Consider the following 20,860-nt stretch of genomic DNA (forward strand, 5'->3'; position numbering starts at 1 on the left):
TAGAATTTTTAATACTATTAGACCCTGCTAAACGGGCAGAATTAACATGTAGATAAAGGACTATGATTACCTTAGCTGGTACTATACATGACCTACTGGACACAGGGGGCAACGATTGTGGCCCCAAACCCAGGCAGTCCCACATCTAAGTTTTTGGTAGGCGAATCTGATGCTTTGGTTTTCATGCACTGAACTCATTTGCTTGTGATCATCACTGTGCAGCACACTGTGGCTTTCCATTTCTAGGGTCACAATGTGGCCTCATACCCATCATTTGGGATTCTGTTTCTTTGAATCATAAAAATCATGTAGTTTTCTTTAGAAACATAGGAAGGATGCTGAAATGCTTACATACTTATATATTCAGGATTTTGCTATTTATAGATGATTGACTTTACTATTGGAGGTATTGTTTTTTTTAGTAAGAAAAAAGATCAGTAATTGGAAAATGAGATTTATATTTTACAAATGGAAACAAGATGAAGAAATGGAGAGGAAAGGGATGGGAAGGGGAAGTAAAAGAGTTCAGATGTGCCGTATACATGTGCCATGCTCTGTCAACAAATGTAAACATACACCGCAAAGATGTATTAATACAATTTTTAACTATTAGAATTGTTTGTTTGGCTTTGGCTTGTTAGTCTTGTCATCAGCATGACTTAGAGACATGCCATAAAACCTAGTAAATCACACTTCTGTGTGTGTCCTTCTAGTGAAAATAATTGATATGTGGGCCATTGATCTGAATGGGCAACAACCATCATGAGAAAACTTGGTATCATCCAAGAGGTCTGGGCATTGGTGGAATAACAACAAAAGTGGAAGGGAGAAACTTCTGCATATTGAATTTTCTTCAACAAGTGTGATTTTTGGTGCTGTCCTCATCCAAGAACATCAGATTCCATAGTGTTCAGCCTTTTGAACACCAACCTTTATTAGTGGTTCCTTATGGGGCTTCAAAGCCTTCTCCCTTGGGCTGTGGTTGCATTTTTGGTTTGTGTTCTTAGGCTTCTAGCTTCATTTGAGCAATCAGTGGTTCCCCAGGTTTAAGCCCTTAGGCACCATTTGTTGGAGTATTCAGCTTCTGATTATACAAGAAATCTAAAAAAATCTTGAGGAAAGTAGAAGAAACTTATATACATATATATATGTTCCACTGTAGTATACTAACAGCATTGGACCCCAGAGAGAATACTGTGAGATTGGTGTTATGTACATCGATAAAGTTATAGTGGTTACAGATGTTCCTTGAGGTACAAAGTGGAAATATTAAGCCAACCCCAAAAAATTGAAATAAAATACACTGAATGTTCATTTAATACACCAAATGTAATGAACATTATAGCTATGCCCCTGCTACATTTACATACTATTATGCTTATATTGACTTGTAGTCAGGAAAAATAATCTAACATAGAGCCCATTTCATAACAAAATATAAAATACCACATAATTTATTAACTAGAGTACATTTAAGAGTACTTGTTGTTTACCCTTGGTATCTGGTGGCTGACAGAGCAGGGCTCACTGCTGCCCCCCAACAGAAAAAGTTGAGTATTGCTGCTGTAGACAGGAATGTGCATGTTTCACTCAAGTATGGTATCTATCTCTTTGGGGAAGACACCCACAAGAGGAAGCACTATATTGAATGGAATTACCATTTTTTGATACTTTCTACACTGACTTCCTTAGTGGTTGAACTAGTTTACATCCCTACCAATTATGTTGAATGGTTCCTTTTTTCCCTGCAGGCTCATGATTATTTTTTTGAGTTCTTAGTGGTATGTGCTTTCTGCAATAAAGATGCTGTTTCAATTTGCATTTTTCATCGGGGAAAAATGTAGAACATTTTTTCAGATATTTTATTGGCCTTTTGTACTTCTGAAAAGTGTGTATACATTTCACTTGCCTGATTTTTCCAGATACTAGTACTCTGAAGAGGAGATAGAAGACATTTTCCCATTCTGTAGGTTATTTCTTCACTCTGTTGTTTGCTTCCATGTCTGTGCAGGTTTGAATTTTATATAATTCTTTATTTGTTGCATCATCCTACCTTATTTTCTACCAAAAACTCCAGGAACAGCATTGAATTTTTTCATGTCTCTATATTCAGACCAAGGAATGTCTCTTACTCATGTTTCATTGTTTATGTTTTAATCTATGATGCAGTCATATATATGGCTGCTATACAAATATTATCATGAAAAGATTATCTCCTGAGCAACAGAACCACAGTTTGCAATAGTGATTGTTTTGTTTTGTTTTGGTATTGAACTCAGGACCTTGCACTTGCAAGGCAGGTGTGGTGCTGCCGAGCTAAATCCCCGGCACAATAGTGATTTTTTCATCTCATTTTAGGTTTATGTTCTTAACTCAAACTTGTTTCTTTCCTTAAACTTAAAATGCAGTTATAAAGAGAACTATTTCAGCTTGCTAAGGAATCTACCTAAGTTGTCCCCTAATCCCAGCTTCAAAGCCATGATTATCCTGTCTCAGCCTCTTCTGATGCTGAGACTAAAGGAATGCACCATTGCATTTGGTTTAGACCTTTATACATTAAGTGAGAAAAGGACAAACAATGATGTATAGTGGTTTTTATTAAAATAATTTTGATACTGGCGAGTAAACTTAGGATTCCCAAATCACTGAGTGACATCTGCAGAACTTCAACAATCTGCTGTAGGGAAGTTGGACACAAGTTGTACATGAAAAGACTGATGCTGGATGCTGCAGTGTATTACATTCCATTATGTCAGATATTTCAGAAATAGTATTATGCAACTGGTAATTTATGTGCCTAAGCATAATTAAGACTAGGGTAAGCTATAATGTTTACCGCTTTAGGGGTATTTAAAAATGAATTGCTCACTTGTTTTCATGATACCATGTTTGTAATAATATAACCTCATCAGAAATTGAATTTTGTATTCAAGAACATTGTATAAAACATTTTACAAAATATTTCAATGTTAAAGATATTTAAAAATACAGGTCAAAGGATACCAACTGGGACTCATGCACATACCTTGGGCCAGTCTGTGTTTGAAGGCATTTGTCACTTATGTCAAACATCAGACAGTGGTCCTTACGAATGAAAAATGGCATTATATGAATTTCTCTAAAACTGGTGAAACACAATCTGAATTTAAATTTAATATCTTTTTTTTTGTACTGGGGATTGAACTCAGGACCTTGTGCTTGCAAGGCAGGTGTGGTGCCACTGAGCTAAATCCTCAGGCCTAGTATAGCCCACTTTTTACAAAACTGATACCTCTCATTAATCAGGTTTTGCTTCATGCCATTATTTCAGCTTATTAGGTAAAAATAATAATGATGGCCAGGCATGGTGGTGCTTGGCTGTAATCCCAGAACTTGGAAGGCTAAGGCAAGATGATCACCATGAATTTGAGGCCAGCCTGGACTACATAGTGAATTCAAGGCCATCCTGAACTACACATTTTGGAGAAACTAGTATAATTCAGATATCCTTTTGGAGACAAATTATGGTCCTCCTGGTCTGTGGCAATCAGAAACTCACAGAAGTTTGGGTTATTTCTGATACATGTGGTGGAAAAATCACCACCAAATTAGAGATTAATTGTAATATAAAAGAGAAAAGTACACTTTTGATGGTAAAACAAAATTTTATGTAAATTATATTAGCTCTAATATGAAAGAAAAATAGGCAAAATTATGTACGATATAGTACACAATGTTGGGATAAAAGCACCTATCTTGTCACGATATAAGAAACGTGGTAATCTACAAGTTGTGTGAAAACAAATCAACTTTGTCAAAAACATGTTCTCTAGTCTCTGAAAATATGTATCTTAATATAAAATATGGCATCAGAGAGTACACACACCAAAAAATTAAAACAAAGGTCATGGCAAAATCCTAACAGTTAACAAAATTAAGCTTTTTGGTGGCCTATACCTCCCAGCTTTGTTTCAGGCTTCATGATTTTTCTGAGACAGGGTCTTGCTATATAGTACATGCTGGCCTTGAACTCACTATGTAGCCCAGGCTGGGCTCAAACTCCAAGTGTCCTCTTGCCTTAGCCTCCCAAGTGCTGGGTTTACAGGCATGCTTCACCACACCCAGCACTCCCTGTTGTAAAGACTAAACAAAAACTGCATAAATACTAACTCTACTTGGAAGTAAAAAATACATTTCAATTCATCATGCTTAAGACATTATGTATTAAGCTCAGACACAGAAAAAAACCCTAATCATGTCAACTCAGTATTTTTAAATTAAACATTGCAGATATATACTCTAGATATTTAAATTATTTACTGAAAAACACGTAATGTATAGATATCTCTATCTGGGACTGTATTTTCTGAAAGTTTTATGTAGAAATATTGATATCAAGCTTTTTGTATTAATTATTCCTAAAGGTCTCTAATACATGAGAAATTTTTCACAGGATTTTCAAAATAAGCTTACATATAGTTTCTCCCCAGTGAGACTTCTTTCATGTTATTTGACAATACGCGTGTGTACTGAAAGCGTTCCCAGTTTACATACATATGGTTTCTCCCCATTTTGAATTCTTTTGTCTTTGGAAAACACCTGGAATGCTGAAATCTTTTCCATATTGCATACATACATAGAATTAATGCCGAGTGTGGGTTCTTTCATGTCTCTTACAGCCACCATCTGTGTTAAAAGCTTTTCCACATTGCTTACATATATAGGGTTTCTCCCCAGTGTGAATTCTTTCATGTCTTTGACATTTACTTGATGTGAAGAAAGCTTTCCCACACTGCTTACATACATAGGGCTTCTCCTTACTGTGAGTGCTTTCATGTCTTTGACAATCATCATGTGTGCTAAAAGCTTTCCCACATTGCTTACAAACATAGGGTTTCTCCCCAGTGTGAAGTCTTTCATGTATTTTACAATAACGTTGTGTACTAAAAGCTTTCCCACACTGCTTACATACATAGGGGTTCTCCCCAGTGTGACTTTTTTCATGGATCTTACAATAGCGTTGTGTACTAAAAGCTTTTCCACATTGCTCACATATATAAGGTTTCTCCCCTGTGTGAGTTCTTTCATGTTTTCTACAATGACCTTTTGTACTAAAAGCTTTCCCACACTGCTTACAAACATAGGGTTTCTCTCCAGTGTGAATTCTTTCATGTATTTTACAATGGCTTTGTGTACCAAAGGCTTTCCCACATTGCTTACATACATAGGGTTTCTCCCCAGTGTGAATTCTTTCATGTATTTGACAATAATCACGCTTGCTGAAAGCTTTCCCACATTGCTTACATACATAGGGTTTCTCCCCAGTGTGAGTTCTTTCATGTATTTGACAATAACTGTACCTGTTGAAAGCTTTCCCACATTGCTTACATACATAGGGTTTCTCCCCAGTGTGAGTTCTTTCATGTTCTTTACAATGTACATGCTTATTGAAAGCTTTTCCACATTGCTTACATACATATGGTTTCTCCCCAGTGTGAAGTCTTTCATGTATTTTACAATAACCTTGTGTAGTAAAAGATTTCCCACACTGCTTACACACATAAGGTTTTTCCCCAATGTGAGTTCTTTCATGTTGTTTACAAATTTTGAGTGTACCAAAAGCTTTCCCACATTGCTTACATACATATGGTTTCTCTCCAGTGTGAGTTCTTTCATGTATTTTACAATAGCCTTGTGTATTAAAAGCTTTCCCACATTGCTTACATTTATAGGGTTTCTCCCCTGTGTGAGTTCTTTCATGTCTTTTCCAATAATCTTGTGTACTAAAAGCTTTCCCACATTGTTTACATACATAGGGTTTCTCTCCAGTGTGAATTCTTTCATGTACTTTACAATGACTTTGTGTACTAAAGGCTTTCCCACACTGCTTACATACATAAGGTTTCTCCCCAGTGTGATTTCTTTCATGTATTTTACAATAATCTTGTGTACTAAAAGCTTTCCCACATTGCTTACAAACATAGGGTTTCTCCCTTGCATGATTTCTTTCATGTATTTTACAATAACCTTGTGTACTAAAACCTTTCCCACATTGCTTACATATATAGGGTTTCTCCCCAGTGTGAATTCTTTCATGTATTTTACAATGACTTTGTGTACTAAAAGGTTTTCCACATTGCTTACATACATAGGGTTTCTCCCCAATATGACTTCTTTCATGTCTTTGACAAGTACCACGTATGCTGAAAGCTTTCCCACATTGCTTACATTTATAGGGTTTCTCCCCTGTGTGAGTTCTTTCATGTCTTTTCCAATAATCTTGTGTACTAAAAGCTTTTCCACATTGTTTACATACATAGGGTTTCTCCCCAGTGTGAATTCTTTCATGTATTTTACAGTAACGTTGTGTACTAAAAGCTTTCCTACATTGCTTACATACATAAGGTTTCTCCCTTCTGTGAGTTCTTTCATGTTTTTTACAATAACCTTGTGTACTAAAAGCTTTCCCACACTGTTTACATACATAGGGTTTCTTCCCAGTGTGAAGTCTTTCATGTATTTTACAATTACTTTGTGTACTAAAGGCTTTCCCACATTGCTTGCATACATAGGGTTTCCCCGCATTGTGACTTCTTTCAAGGATCTGAACATCATTAAGTGTGCTGGCTTTCAAATTTTTCTTATAGGCAAAGGTCTCTTTAAAGTGAGTTCTTTCATTCAGATCAGGGTAGGATTTCCCACATTGATCATATTCATAGGGTTTCTCTCCAGTCTTTGTCCTTGTATCCTTCTGAAAGGACTGGAGATCACCGCAGGTTCTTCCATATTCATTACATTTATACAGCTTCTCTTCCAATCCCAAGTACTCAGATGTCTTCAGTACAGTATGAGCTATGATGGGCTCATTTAGTGACAAATGCCCAACCAGGGGCTTTCTGCAAGCAAGGTCCTCAGCTGGTGTTAAACCAGCTTGTTTAATGTCCACATTAGCATCTGGAGTCCAAAGGAATATTTCTTCATATTGATTCCAACATTTATTTTGATAGCATTTCTCTACCTCTTCACTTCTATAATGATAAAAAAAGCTGCAATAAAATGGGTCTCCATACTAATGATTTACCACAAGTTCTAGTTTGATTTCTCCCAAGAAATTCTGACAATGAATTAATTGGATGCCCTGGAAGATATCTTCAAAACAGCTATTCCCAAGAGTAGTATTCATTTGGGAAGTTTTAAATTGGTATATTGTGTAATACAGAAGGCATAGTTTCATTCTGGGCAATTGGTACTTATGTATATCACACATTGATCTTTTTGATACCTTTCCCCCATCACTCTTTCTCTTTTCTCCTTATCCCATTTGTCTCCCCATCTCTAAAAAGTCAGGCTTTCCTTTTTAAATCACTTCTTTATTTTACTCCCTAATTTATATTTTTGGTTTCTCATATAAGAGAAATCATGTGACCTTTCAAATTCCGTGTCTGACTTACTTAATTTAACACTATAGGATGAAGACCACCAAGTGACATGATATCATTTATCTTTATGGCTTTATATAGCACATTTCTTCTTTCTCTTGACAGTGCTGGGCATCAAACATAGGTCATAGCGCTGAATTACATATCCAGCTTTTCTTTATACAGATCAAACTCAGGACCTTGCACCTGCCAGGCATGCACAGCACTGCTGAGCCACATCCCAGCTCCATCTCCAGCTTTTTTATTTCTTAGATTCTAGTTGATGATTGAGTTGCTCAGAATGAGCTTCAACATGCCATCCTGCTGAATCAGCTTCCCAGAGTGCTGGGAATGCATCATCACGCCGAGCCTATTCAAACTTTCTTTATCTAGGGCTCGGGATTTAGCTCAGTGGTTCTGGCACCTGCATTGCAAGTGCAAAGTCCTGAGTTTGATCCCCCGGTACCAAAAAAAAACACCAAAAAAAATTTTTTTTTCTTTATCCATGCATCCAATGATGGAACATTTAGGCTGATTCCAGGGATTACCTGTTATAAATTGTCCTGCTTTGAGTATGTGTATGCATGTATCAGTATAATATGATTTTAACTCTTTTGGGTCTACACACAGGAGAGGTATTCCTGGATCAAATGGTTCTTCCATTTTTATTTTTGAGATGTCTGTATTCTGATTATCATACTGGCTATACTTAACATTCTCACCAACAATGATGGAGGGTGCATTCTAAAAATTTTAAAACATGGACTCAATTCTCTGGAGGATGGCTTGAAAACACTTGTTATTACAACACTGCCATTATTTGTACTTTGAATACTGTTTCAAGGCTGGCAATATTTTAGCTCTTTTTTTTTTTTGGTACCAGGGATTGAACTCAGGACCTTGCAGTTGGCAACACAGGTGGCGGCACCACTGAGCTAAATCCCCAGCCCCAGTTAGCAATATTTTAGATAATGAAATGTCTCATATTCACTTGTATACATAGATATCCTGAAGATGGGTTTCTTTCAAAACTCAAAATTCATTTCTTTTCACATATACCTATATATAATACCTAAATGCAATTTCATACATTTTCATAATGGTGATCATGAAAGAACATTTTTTATACTTATATGTCACATGGTGTTACTTGTTGCATGACATCAGTACTCAGTTTCCTATATTGGAATATTTCTGTATTCAGTTGTCAGATTATATATACTAAAACTATACATATCTTTGGAGAATATTTGTGAGATTAAATAAATTTGAACATGGCCATGTATCCTTGGTTGTGAGATTTCTATTCACACACTGAATCTTGAGAAAGATACTTTTTACTTTTGAGTGCAAATTACCTTAGATTTCTCCAGTAATTTTTGTACTCTTCTTCAACTTCCCAGTTATGCCAGGCTCTTCCTGAGTTATAGACATAGAAATATGAGACACTATATTATTACATTAAAATGAATAGGTTCCAGTTAGTTTAGGGTATAATGTAACCAGGACTGAGATATTCTTCAAAATGTTTTCACATTCTATTTAATGAAACTACACTGATGAGCAATAAACAATGTTCTCTGATTAAATAAATGAGAAAGGGGTATTATCCTTACCTATAGCAGCCATGTTCCTAAAGGTTTCCCTCATCACATCTCTGTACAGCTGCTTTTGGGATGGATTCAGCAAAGCCCACTCCTCCACGGTGAAGGTCACAGCCACATCCTCAAAGGTCACTGCTTCCTAAATGATCACACATATATTTCTTGAAGAAAGGTTAAGACTCACAGCCTGTGATATCTCAATTCCTCTTATAAAAAGTTGAATTGAGAGCAAGGTGTGGTGATGCATGTCTGCAATCCCAGCACTCTGGAGGACTGCCATGTGGGCTACACAGTGAGTTTAAGGCCAGCCTGAACTGCATAGTAAGACCCTGTCTTGGAAAAAAAAAAAAAAAAAAAAAAAGGCAAAACAAAAAAGTTGAATGGGGGCCGAATCCTTCAAATGTTAACTCCATGTCTTGGTCATCAAATCCATGTGTATGCACATTTTTTCAGACAGCAATTCTGAGGCTAGATTGCCCCTCACTGCTAAAGTTATAGCAGAAGAAGAGCACTGGTTCTGGGGTCACTGCGAGGGAACCTGTGCACTGATGCACATCTCTAAAGCCCTAAAGCAGAGCCCACAGTGGGAGCCTACAAGGTGACCAGCCACAAAACACTGGGGCAGTTGAATAGCTAATGAACGGTTCTGCTGAACCACAGGTAATATCTCTTTCAAATCTTATTATTTATGCAGAGTCCTTCTTCTTTGATTGTACATAGGGAGCATTTTGAAACTTGAATTTTGTTTCATTCAACATCAGGTCATGTTTATGAATAATAATTAAAATGTTAATGGAAAAAGTTTTATTGGAACAAGTCTATGAAGACAGGAAAATAGTGGCATTTTATCTTATAACTCAGTATCACCAAATGGTCACCTTGCACTCAGATAGAAATTCTAGGGGATTATGAGAGAATAATGAGGGGAAAGAGATGAATATATTGGAAAGTAATTAGGCACAAAATGAAAACTTCATTCAGGTGTGGTGGTGCATGCCTATAATCCTAGCACCTGGGATGCTGGTGGAGGAGGACTGTCATGGAGTTTGAGGCCACCCTTGGCTACACAGTAAATTCAAGGCCAGTCTGAAATACAAAGTGAGACCCTGCCTCAAACTCCCTCCAGAAAAGGATAACTTAAAAAAATGATCATTTATGAATGACACCTTTGATTTGTTAAAATTTTATAGCTGTACAACAAAAATCTAACATTTAATACCTTTTAAGCAAGAAAGTTGATAACTTACATGATATACATGAAAGACATTCAAATTCCACCTCTCATGAGATTGTACTATTAATAAAGAGGATGACAATGGATCTCAGAAAAGGAAGACAGTCTTCAGTGGGTGTATATATATATATATATAGAGAGAGAGAGAGAGAGAGAGAGAGAGAGAGAATATTGATTCACGACAGCTGATGCTATGTGTCTCTGGAGGAAATCACAATCTGCTTCATTCATGTTCAGGGAGAAATAGGTATGTACTTGGAAACTTGGGACTGTATACTCTTCTATGTAACAGCAAGTTATGTACTGAAATGGGCAAGATAAATTTGAATGCCTTGAGAATTCACAGTGAAATAACTTTTAGATATGAAAAAAGTGTTTCCTCATGAGAAAATCAACTATCAGAATTAGAAGGATAAACTGAAATATATGAAAATCGTGGGAAATAAGAAGAAAATATTTGCTTTGTACACAGTATAAAAATTTTGCATAAGGAGGAAAGATTAATGAACACAAATCTCAAAAAATAGCTACAACATATGTAACTCAAGAGAAAACACTAAATAAAAAATAAGAACCAAGTCTTTTTTCAGAAAATCATTAAATAAAAACAGAAGTGTGGAAGAACACAATAAGGATGCAGACTTGTGCAAAATGGAGAATAAATTGATATATTCTACACTCATTTCCTTTACGTTGGAGCTTATCAAAATCTGTAGACCACTGACTTCATTCCACTGTCTACAGAAAACATTGTGCTGTTATTCCTGGAGATAGATGTGATTCTTTTCAAGTAAATTTGAAAAAATCCTGAGCCTATGACCAATGGAATGGATGAGAAAGCACTTTGCCCTTGATTCACATTCAGCACTTGTGAACAATAGTGAGATGGAAAAACAACAACAAAACAACAAGAAAATATTTTTCTTGGCAATTTCTAGAATAATCACTTATTGAAAATTCCAAGGGAGGAAATGAAAAGAACACTGTTCATAGAAAATCACACAAGGTAAACTTAGTCACCAAGGTGGGAGAGTGGTCATCCATGAAGCAAGAGAGGTTTGAGTCAGGCAGGATCTCAATCACTTAGATAACTCTCATCCATTGCCCAAGGCCCAGGGATGAAACTTCCTGAATATTCCCAGGATACAGTATAACCCTGCAAAATTGCGGTTTGGAGTTCACAGCCTCAGTTGTTCCTAAGATTTTTCCTTAGACCCTAATAATTGTGGAAACCCTTGCAATGTCATGAAAACCACAAATATTCTTTGCAATTGTTTTTTGGTTGGAGATTTGCAAATAGCCAGTTTGAGAGTGTTATTTGATTCTCCTTGCTCTTGATTGGCTGCTGTCCTGTAACCCATCTTTGGCAGTTGTGCTAGCATTCCTGAATCATAACAGGGTGCTGTACCAGGTGTAGATGTCTCCACTGTTCTCAGTTTTGTTCTTCTTTAAAGCCCTAAAATCCCTAAAATGCTGCCAAAACATCTGGCACCTTCTAAGGCTTTATTAATACAGTATTTTATTAAGCCAAATTATATAACTATAGGAGACATTGCATATTTAGAGTTTGAACTATAAAAATAGGCATTTTTCTGACCATATCTGAAATTTCTGGGGTCTACTGTATTTACATTGTTATTGTTAAATCTCACCAACAATTTTGAAAATAAAATATACTGCAAAATATTTAAACATTAAATTACAATTAAGAAAGTACACATTAATTTATATCTGTTGCCTTCATTCATATATGCGAAGATGAGACATTATTCACACATTGGACACCAATAAGCAAAGTAGCATGGATGAAAACAGGAGATGGACAGACCACCAGCAAGCAGTGGCCAAACTCTATATTGTCCATCAGGAGAACCTTGTTAGACTCTCAGGGAAAGAGAAAACAGCTATCAGAGCTGATCAGTGTCTAGGTTCTTATTTTCTATTTTCATCTCTGGGTTATGGTGCCAATACTATGCCTACATGGACAGGAGTGGTTATGTTGACATTGATGAGAATAGATTACATAGAAAAGTATGCAAAAAGACACACTAGTCTACCACTGATTCAACAAAATCTGCAGAAGTTATATTGAGATTACTCAATTTGTACTTCAAAATAATGACTGCAGTGATCAGATATAAAAGGCAGTTATCCAAAAACAGTCAAAATACATATTCCACTAAACAGTACCAAATTACATGAGACAAAACATGAATGCGAAGAGAAAAATGTATGATTCACAACTATGCCTGAAGATTTCAAAACAACTCTATCAGTAATTGTTAGCTGAAGAAGGAAGATAAATCTGTAATGGAACAGTTAAAATTGACAACATCATGCTTTACAGGGATTCAATGGATACTGTATAACACTTTATCAAATAGCTACATAGTACACATTCTCCTCAAAATCACAAGAAATATTCACTCAAATAGAATATGTTCAGAGGAACAATAAAGAATTTAATTTCTAGGGGGAAAAATTGAAATGTGTTATGGACATGTATCAACTCACTGTAATGAATGTAATCATTATGTACTGTAAAGCAATAAAAGCCAAAAGGAGAAACACAGAAAAAACTTATTATGAAGTAATGTAAATCATGCAAAGGAGGATCTCACACCTATTGAAATGAAACTCGAGACCAACAGCCGAAACATGTTTAAAATATTACTAAGAATTAGAGATTAAATCACAAATTTTTAAGACACATGCTTCAAATGAAAAGCTTGATTAAATATTAAGGATATCACAATGTATGAAAAGGAATATACTGTACAACATATTATCATTTCAGAGACCCAGAAATGGGTGCTTCAAAAGAATATATATATGAAAAAAGAACAAAGATCATAATATCAGAAAATTAGAGAAAGAACAGCAACATAAAAATGAAAATCACTCCCCAGATAATAGATTTCATTGCTCATATTCATGTAGATTATAGGCAACAAAGAAGAAATTACTAAAAGCATCAAAGGAATTATGTAATTAATGTAATTTATTAAAATAAAATCTATAGAACAAGAATTATAATATCAATGGATAAGACAAAACACAAGAAAGAACAAAGTAATAGGCAGAGATTAAGATGGAATACATAAAATTGTCTTCAGTTACGTATAATATTATGGTATATATATGTTGGAAAAATTAGAGTACCAACAAAAAAACTAATGGACTTACTATATCCCTAACTTAATATAAAAGAACATGCCATGTAATTATGTATCAAGTATAAACAAGTGGCTTGGAAATCTTACAACATAATTAAGCCTTCACAGTGAGTTATACAAATGTTAAAAGCCCATATATGAAAGAGGTTCAACACTAGATGTAATAAACAGTATAAAACCACAAAAATATAATAAAACACATTAGATGGACAAGTATAAATAAAACTATTCCCCATGTTGGCAAAACACAATAAAGCCACATGTCTATAAAATAGTAATGAAAATTTTATTAAAAATTTTAAATTTTTTCACTTGCATGACAGCATTTTTTCTTATTCTATCAAAACTTTTGATTCTCATTTGAAGAAAAAAAAATCAATAATAACTTTTTTTTTTGGGTACTGGGGATTGAACTCGGGACCTTGTGCTTGTGAGGCAGGCGAAGGAACCACTGAGCTAAATTCCCAGCCCAATAATAACATTTTAATTCCATCAAAAAAGATTTTTTAAAAAATCACTTTGAAATAACCCAAGACCAGTGGCAGTGGAATAAGGGAGTGAATGCAGACATCTTTTTAAACAATGTCTACAAACTGTCGATGAACTATAGTAATTATGTGAGAAATGGTGCTTTTCTATGTTTTCATTCATTTATCACAAATCAACTGTGGATGCCCTACTTTTTGGGTTTAACAGCTCTTTCTGGAAACTGTCCTTTATAGCATTACTTTCATCCTTCCTTCTTAACATTGATAACTTCCTGTCCATTTTTTTTGGCATTCTAAACCACAAGAAACTTATTATTTATTTCATTACTGTGGATATAACACAGTAGTTGAAGCAGGCTTGACCAGGTCTCTAACACTGACCCTCATCACAGGCAGTGTTAAACATTTCTTCCAATTTTTATGCCACTTGTAAAAACCCTGTAATAACTTTGGAGCTGTGGAGAAATATTGGAAATTTTGGAACTTACTGTCACCACAGTCAAATTCAGAGTGGAGGATACAACTTGAGTGTTTGAGACCCTGTATGTAAACTTTTAACAAATTTAGCATAACTAGTGGGCTTAGCCACTTTCCTGTTACTGAGATAAAATACCAAAAACCCACAACTTAGAAGAGGAGAAGTTTATGTTGGCTCAAGATCAGTTCATATTCTTCTGGATCCAAGGTAGAAACACGATGGCAGAGTGGCACGGTGAAGGAAAAAGTACTCAAGCCATGCAGCCTGGAAGGAGGGAAGGATGGGAGGAGCTGCCAACAAGAACACACTTTCCCAGGCCTGGCCTCTAGTGACCCATCTCCAACCAGTCCTCACACCCAAATAGCACCTCCAGGTACTGAACTCACCAATGAATGAATTCACTGATGAGGGCAGGGCCCACATAAACCAATCAACTTTCAAACTCATGAGACACTTAGGAGACATTTTAGATTTAAAGCATAATACCAGGTCTGCTGCTGGGAGAAAAAACTGGGCACCCAACACTGCAGTTTCACCTACACAGAAACCTCACAGATGCATCACGAGTCTCCCCCTCAACCCTCCTGCTCACTGAACAGCACAGTGAGAAGTGGGGCTGCAGGTACTGAGCTGGCAAAGGCAGGGCTCTGGCCATGGTAAAGTCACCTCACTGGGACAGGACAGGATGCTTAGGGCCTGGCAGATGTCTCAGCCCCACCCAGAGGGTTAGAATGGACCAAAAATATACCAGTGACAGCTGACATATAGGAACAATGATTAACCACCTTATCCAGGAGGCCCAGATCCTTCCAAAGCTCATTTTGTCCACTTCCAACTAGAAGTTGGGCATCCACAAGTCCCACTCTTATGTTGGGCCATTTGGCCTTGCTTAATTGCCATTTTGAGGGCTGAGGGTCTCCCAGCACGTTCCCAGGCAGGCACAGTCAATAGAATTCATAAAGCAAGTCAGGCTAAGCCAAGCTGAGTCTATCAGCAACACATTGGGAATTACTGATTTGAGTGTTTGACAGAAGATTCTATTCTCTGGCCAGCGTGCCTAAATAGTTCATACAACGGAAATTCTTCCTCATGATGCAAGGTTGCTCCATTTTCTGCCCATTGAACCAAGAGGGAGAAGAAAAAACAATACAAAAGCTGCTTGAGTTCAAATGACAGATTGTAGATAAAACCCTTCTGAGCCCAGGCTTCCTCCTGAGATACTGATTTGACCCAGTCTTTGGACCATTGCATTGAAGCAAGATTTGCTCCTAGCTTTGCAGAGCTACCTGTATGTCCTTACTGTACTCCTGGGCTCTTTCTTTTTTGTTGCCTCAGGATATAAAATCACAACTGTGCCACTGTACTTCCAGAATCAATGTAAAGCATTATGTCTGGGGTGTCTGAGTAAGGCAAGGAAGTATGACCTTAGCGATTGCTTCTGATCCTGGGCCCTTCATCTCAGGCTCTTTCCCTACTCAAGAATTTCCATTGGAAGGTTGAAGAGTTGGTATTGGAAGCCTCAAGAAACTGGAGACTAACATCCAAAGCAATGGCAAATACCAGAGCTCCTCCACAGAAAAAAAAAGGAAAGGCTTTCTTTCTTCCTTTTTCATACCATTTCAGGTACAAGCTTATTGGTTGGTGTCAACCCCATGCAGGGTGGATTTTCTCTGCTTAGTTTGTGTCCTTCAAGCCAGTCATCCAGACCAAAGCTTTACTAGCTTGCTGATGTTTCCTACTCATCACAATTAATGATCACAAAAACTTAAATGAGTCTTTCTCTAAGCATTCCTTTCACAAATATTTTTCATATGTACAAATTTTAGTCTGAAGCCAGCAAATGTTTGCAAGTACAAAAAGCAAACATTTTCCAGTAAAAGCCTTATGGCAATCAGAGTCACCTCCACAAAAAGAATAACCCCCAAACCATCTGTACATGAAACACCTGCTAAACATGGATTTAAAGCATGAGAATCATTTTTCCTTATGAAAAAGCAAAGACACCAAAATTCATCTTTAAATGATAACTTACAGAAAATATGAACCAAATGTGAATTGGTTTTCTTCTGAGCATTAGTAATGTCATCATTCCAGCTGAATATAGTCCCAACTTGCTCCGTGCCTAATGACTGCCATGCTGTTCATTTTTAAAAGTGATTTCTTTAGCCCCACACTTCAAGTGACCCATGTAGTCATTTCTCTTTTTCAGAAAGTGTAACTGCCATACGTTTGAATATTCCTGAAGCAGAAATACATTACTCAATTTAAATTATTCATTTGAAGCAGTGTTTTTTTGTTGCTGTTGTTTTTTTTGTTTTGTTTTGTTTTTTTTTTGGTACTGGGGATCAAACTTGGTACCTTGTACTTGTGAGGCAGGTGGTGGAACTGCTAAGCTAAATCCGTGGCTTGAAGCAGTGTCAAAAGATATGTGAGGACATTTTAAGTGTACACTAGGGACATATTTTTTGTGGCTATTATTAATGGCCCATTACAGCACAAAAACAATGAGAACACACATCGACTATTATATTGGGCCATATTATACACATTATTACCCAAGAGCTTCTAAGACTCTAAAGAAGAAACCAAAGAGCAGAGGAAGGTGGGAAGTGTGAGGAGAAAAGATGAAATACGGAGGCCATAAGGTTGCTATTAACTACACCTCTAAGAGCTTTATGGCTAAGGCCTTTTCATGTTCTGATCCTTTTTACTGAGGCTGAATAAGAGGGTACTGACTACAGTATGCAGGACTTTTCAAGGAATCTGTTATTTCCAAAAATTCATAGAAGTAAATGACAAAGAAAGAGCTAGAATGCTTTTATAGCTATAGTAAGATAAATTGAGCTTGAGGAGAAGGGTACCTGCTGTTCCTCAGCAGAGTGGATCCTTAAGATGGCAGTCAACAATAGACACAGGAGAACACATTGACAACTAGAGAGCCAATGAAATGAGATCTGACACATGATGAGTAAAATTTCTTCTCACTACAATTTAGCATTAATTGCAAAATGTGGAACAAAACTACTACTGTCATTAAAAAAATGCTATAACTGAACAAATCTGTCTGACTTTCATGGCACTGAGATACAATATTTAGCATCCACAATTTAAAGGAGGAAAGGTTTATTTCGGTTCACAGTTTGTAGAGGTTTCAGTCCATAGTTGGCTGCCTGCAAGGCAGGGTGGCTTGGCTGAGGAGCATGGCATGCAGGAAGCTTGCTAATGGCATGGCATTGGGAAGCAGCAAGCCATTGAGGGAGGAGGAGTGATATATATATATATATACTGCTTTAGGCCACACTACAGTGATCTGACTAATCCAGTACCATCTCCATGACTCAGTCACTTTCCAAAAGCCTCACCTATGAGCTCCTGCTTTGGGAGAACATCTAGATTTAAATCATAATCTCCAGTTAAGTATAAAGGAGACAAAGTGGGGCTATATTATAGAAAACTCACTTAATATATACAACACATACCCACTTCTGCCATGCACATACATATATGCACATATTCATATATATTTCATTATTTTCTCACCATGTCATCACACTAAAGTGTACATATATCCCTTTACTAATTGCTGACTCAGCCTTGTATGTAAGGGTCAACTATAAATTTCAGAGATAACACCTTAACAGAACAAAGGCTAAAAGGAGCTTTCCCAAGAATTTGTATGGAGGCAACAGAGAGGGTCAGCGGCCAAAGTAGCGAATCAAATTATAACAACTCTCAAGGGGGAGGTCCCTTCTTGCCGTATAATAGAAGGGGCTAAGAACAAAGACCCTCAAGTGCCAGCTCCAGGGTCCCTACCTTACTGCAACAAGGTAGCTGTCTATCTCCTCATACTTCTTTCCTCTTTCTAATACAGTGACTTTCTTTCTTTTTTTTTTTGGTACCAGGGATCGAACTTGGGACCTTGCACTTTTGAGGCAGGTAGTGGAACCACTGAGCTAAATCCCTGGCCCTTATCTTTCCTTCTTAACTTATACCGCTACTTCTTTATTTATATAAGTTTACAAATCTCAGATTAATAAAATTTATCCTCACAAGATGCAACAATAGGATAGGAAGCATTTGTGAATATGCTATGGTACAAGACTGTCTCTGAAATAATAGGACATTTCAAAGTGGGTTTAGATTAGTAGTAAATAGATATGGCTAACATTGGAAAATTAGAAAATTTTGGGACACAATCCTACTAAATTTCTTAAGAAACAATGCAAAGTAGAACAATATAAAATGCCCAATTGAAACAAAGAGGGAGAAAAAACCAGAAAGATTATACAGTATTAGAAACAGAACAAAAAACCCCAGAAAACAGGAAGAAAAAGAAAAAAGCTTTCTTATACAATATTAGAAACAGAACAAATGAAACAATAGCAGACAGAAAAAAGCTCTACAAAAATTCTAATATACTTACCAATATTACAGCATTGTGAAATAATCTGCTCAGTCTTACCTTCTAAAATATGTTTAACAGCATCAGGCTTTAAATTATATTAAATTTCCATTTGTACATAAAAATGACATTTAAAAAATGTAACAAGTGTAAGACATACAAGGGTAAATGTAGACTGAATAGAAGCTTATTCATTAAGATAAACTAATCTAGTACTGATTCAATAAAATTTACCAAATCTTTCCTAGTTTGACAGTATTCAATCTGTACCTAAAAGAAAATAGGATTATTATGATTAAATGATTATATAAAATTATTTCCTCTAACAAATGTAGAAGAAAGTCTTCTCAGAAATCACAAGAAATATTTACCAAGACAAATCAACAGAGAAATAAAGACCTTAACATAGTCAAAGAAATGAAAATAATATCAAGTAAGCTCTTAAAACATAATGGAATAAAGCTGTTTAGATTAGAAACCAGAGCTGAAAAGTGCTTAGAAAAATAGATTAAATCACAAATTTTAAATGACATATGTGTCAAAAGAATGGCTTACTAAATTATTAATTATTTCATAATGTACAATGTACAAAATTGAATCTACATGTTATCATGTTAGAGGGACTTCCAGATAAATTTTCTAAAATGAATGTATTAAAAAAGAACAGAAAACTCAACTTGATATTCAAATATTCCACTTCAAACACCAGTAAAACATCAGTAAGATAAAAATGAAAATTACTCAACAAATAATTGCAAAAAAGGGCTATGAATAAATTATCATCCATTACATTAAGAACAAGAAAATATAAGATAGTATCAGTAGATGCACAGAAAACACAAGATAGAAAAAAAAAGCATTGACGTTAAAATGGAACACGTGTTCACTTGCATATAGCATCACTGCATATGCTGCAAAAATTAAAGAACCAACAAAAACTACTAGAATTAATAAGATATTGTAGCATGGTATATATCCCTAACTTAGTTCACAGATATATGTCATTTAACTATGTATCAACTACAAACTGAATTAGAAATTCTTTATATTATACCATATGCATCACACAGAAAGACACAGAAACAATTTTACATTAAAAGCCCACATATGAAAAATGCTCAACACTAGATTATAATCATTTGACCTAACACGATAAAATCATTAATTTTTAATTTTTTCCATATTTTGCACATTAGCAATTTTCCTCATTCTGCCAAAAATCCTAATTCATTATCATCTGAAGAAAATAAATAACACATTTAACAACAACAATAACAACAATTACAAGACTGTTAAAACAACCCAAGAGCAGTCAGTGGAAAAAATGAGTGAAGCAGGTGAAATATGAACTTTCCTATGATCCTCAGCATAATAGGCTGAGAGAGAAACCACAAATAATCTTTTCAGGATAATACTACTAGTTTAGCCTCAAGTATTAACATTCAAAATTCCAAAGACTTTATCCAAGTAAAACACTTCTTATTAATGTGATGGTAAACCCACAAAGTGCATCCACAAAAATCCATCCTGTGGATGCACTGAAAGAAACCATAATTGTTGCATTCACCTGGATCATGGTTCTATGAATCTTTATGCATATTTGTGTTTAATGTAAAATAAATATTTTACTTGTAATTTTTCTGCTCCTTCAAGTGCACTACTCTAATTTCCAACTAAGAATATCAAACCCTTTTGGTTAAATCATGATGAAGCTTCTAAATCTTTGAGGCAACTTGTATTCTTTATACAAAACTTGCTGCAAAAGAAGCAACAGTGAGGCAGGATAGGGAAGTCTGGTTCACTGTAGTTCAAAAGGTAACCCACACCCAGAAGGTTAAACACAGATCACTCTCATTCTGACCATGCAGCCCAGGGTGTCTCACTCCCAGGTGGTGCATGAGGAAGGCAGGAGAAGCCAGGAAATTTAAATCTAGGACTTCTTGAATATCCCGCCAGGGTAAAACTGCTTTAATTTCCACAGGCCTAATTCTGAACAAAGACCAACACTCATTCACAGGCATCTGAAGACTGACCTATTCCTTTTCCCAGTTTCTCTTTTGAACTCAAGTGTGTTGTTGCTA

General features: G+C 35.9%; 1 protein-coding gene across 1 annotated transcript in view; it reads right to left on the reverse strand.

The window, feature by feature from the left end:
• Positions 1 to 2,579: 2,579 nt before the first annotated feature.
• The window catches only part of LOC101720025 (uncharacterized), a 40,578-nt gene continuing 22,297 nt past the window's right edge, over positions 2,580 to 20,860 (reverse strand). The window contains 4 exon segments of the mRNA XM_087206746.1: positions 2,580 to 4,785; positions 4,787 to 7,007; positions 8,756 to 8,816; positions 9,014 to 9,140. Coding sequence (XP_087062872.1) covers positions 4,486 to 4,785; positions 4,787 to 7,007; positions 8,756 to 8,816; positions 9,014 to 9,140 — 2,709 coding nt within the window. The 3' untranslated portion in view covers positions 2,580 to 4,485.

Source organism: Heterocephalus glaber, unplaced genomic scaffold, assembly GCF_053883595.1.
Source record: "Heterocephalus glaber isolate CG9 unplaced genomic scaffold, H.glaber_assembly_v1.0 deba00000678, whole genome shotgun sequence".
Lineage (NCBI taxonomy): Eukaryota > Metazoa > Chordata > Mammalia > Rodentia > Bathyergidae > Heterocephalus > Heterocephalus glaber.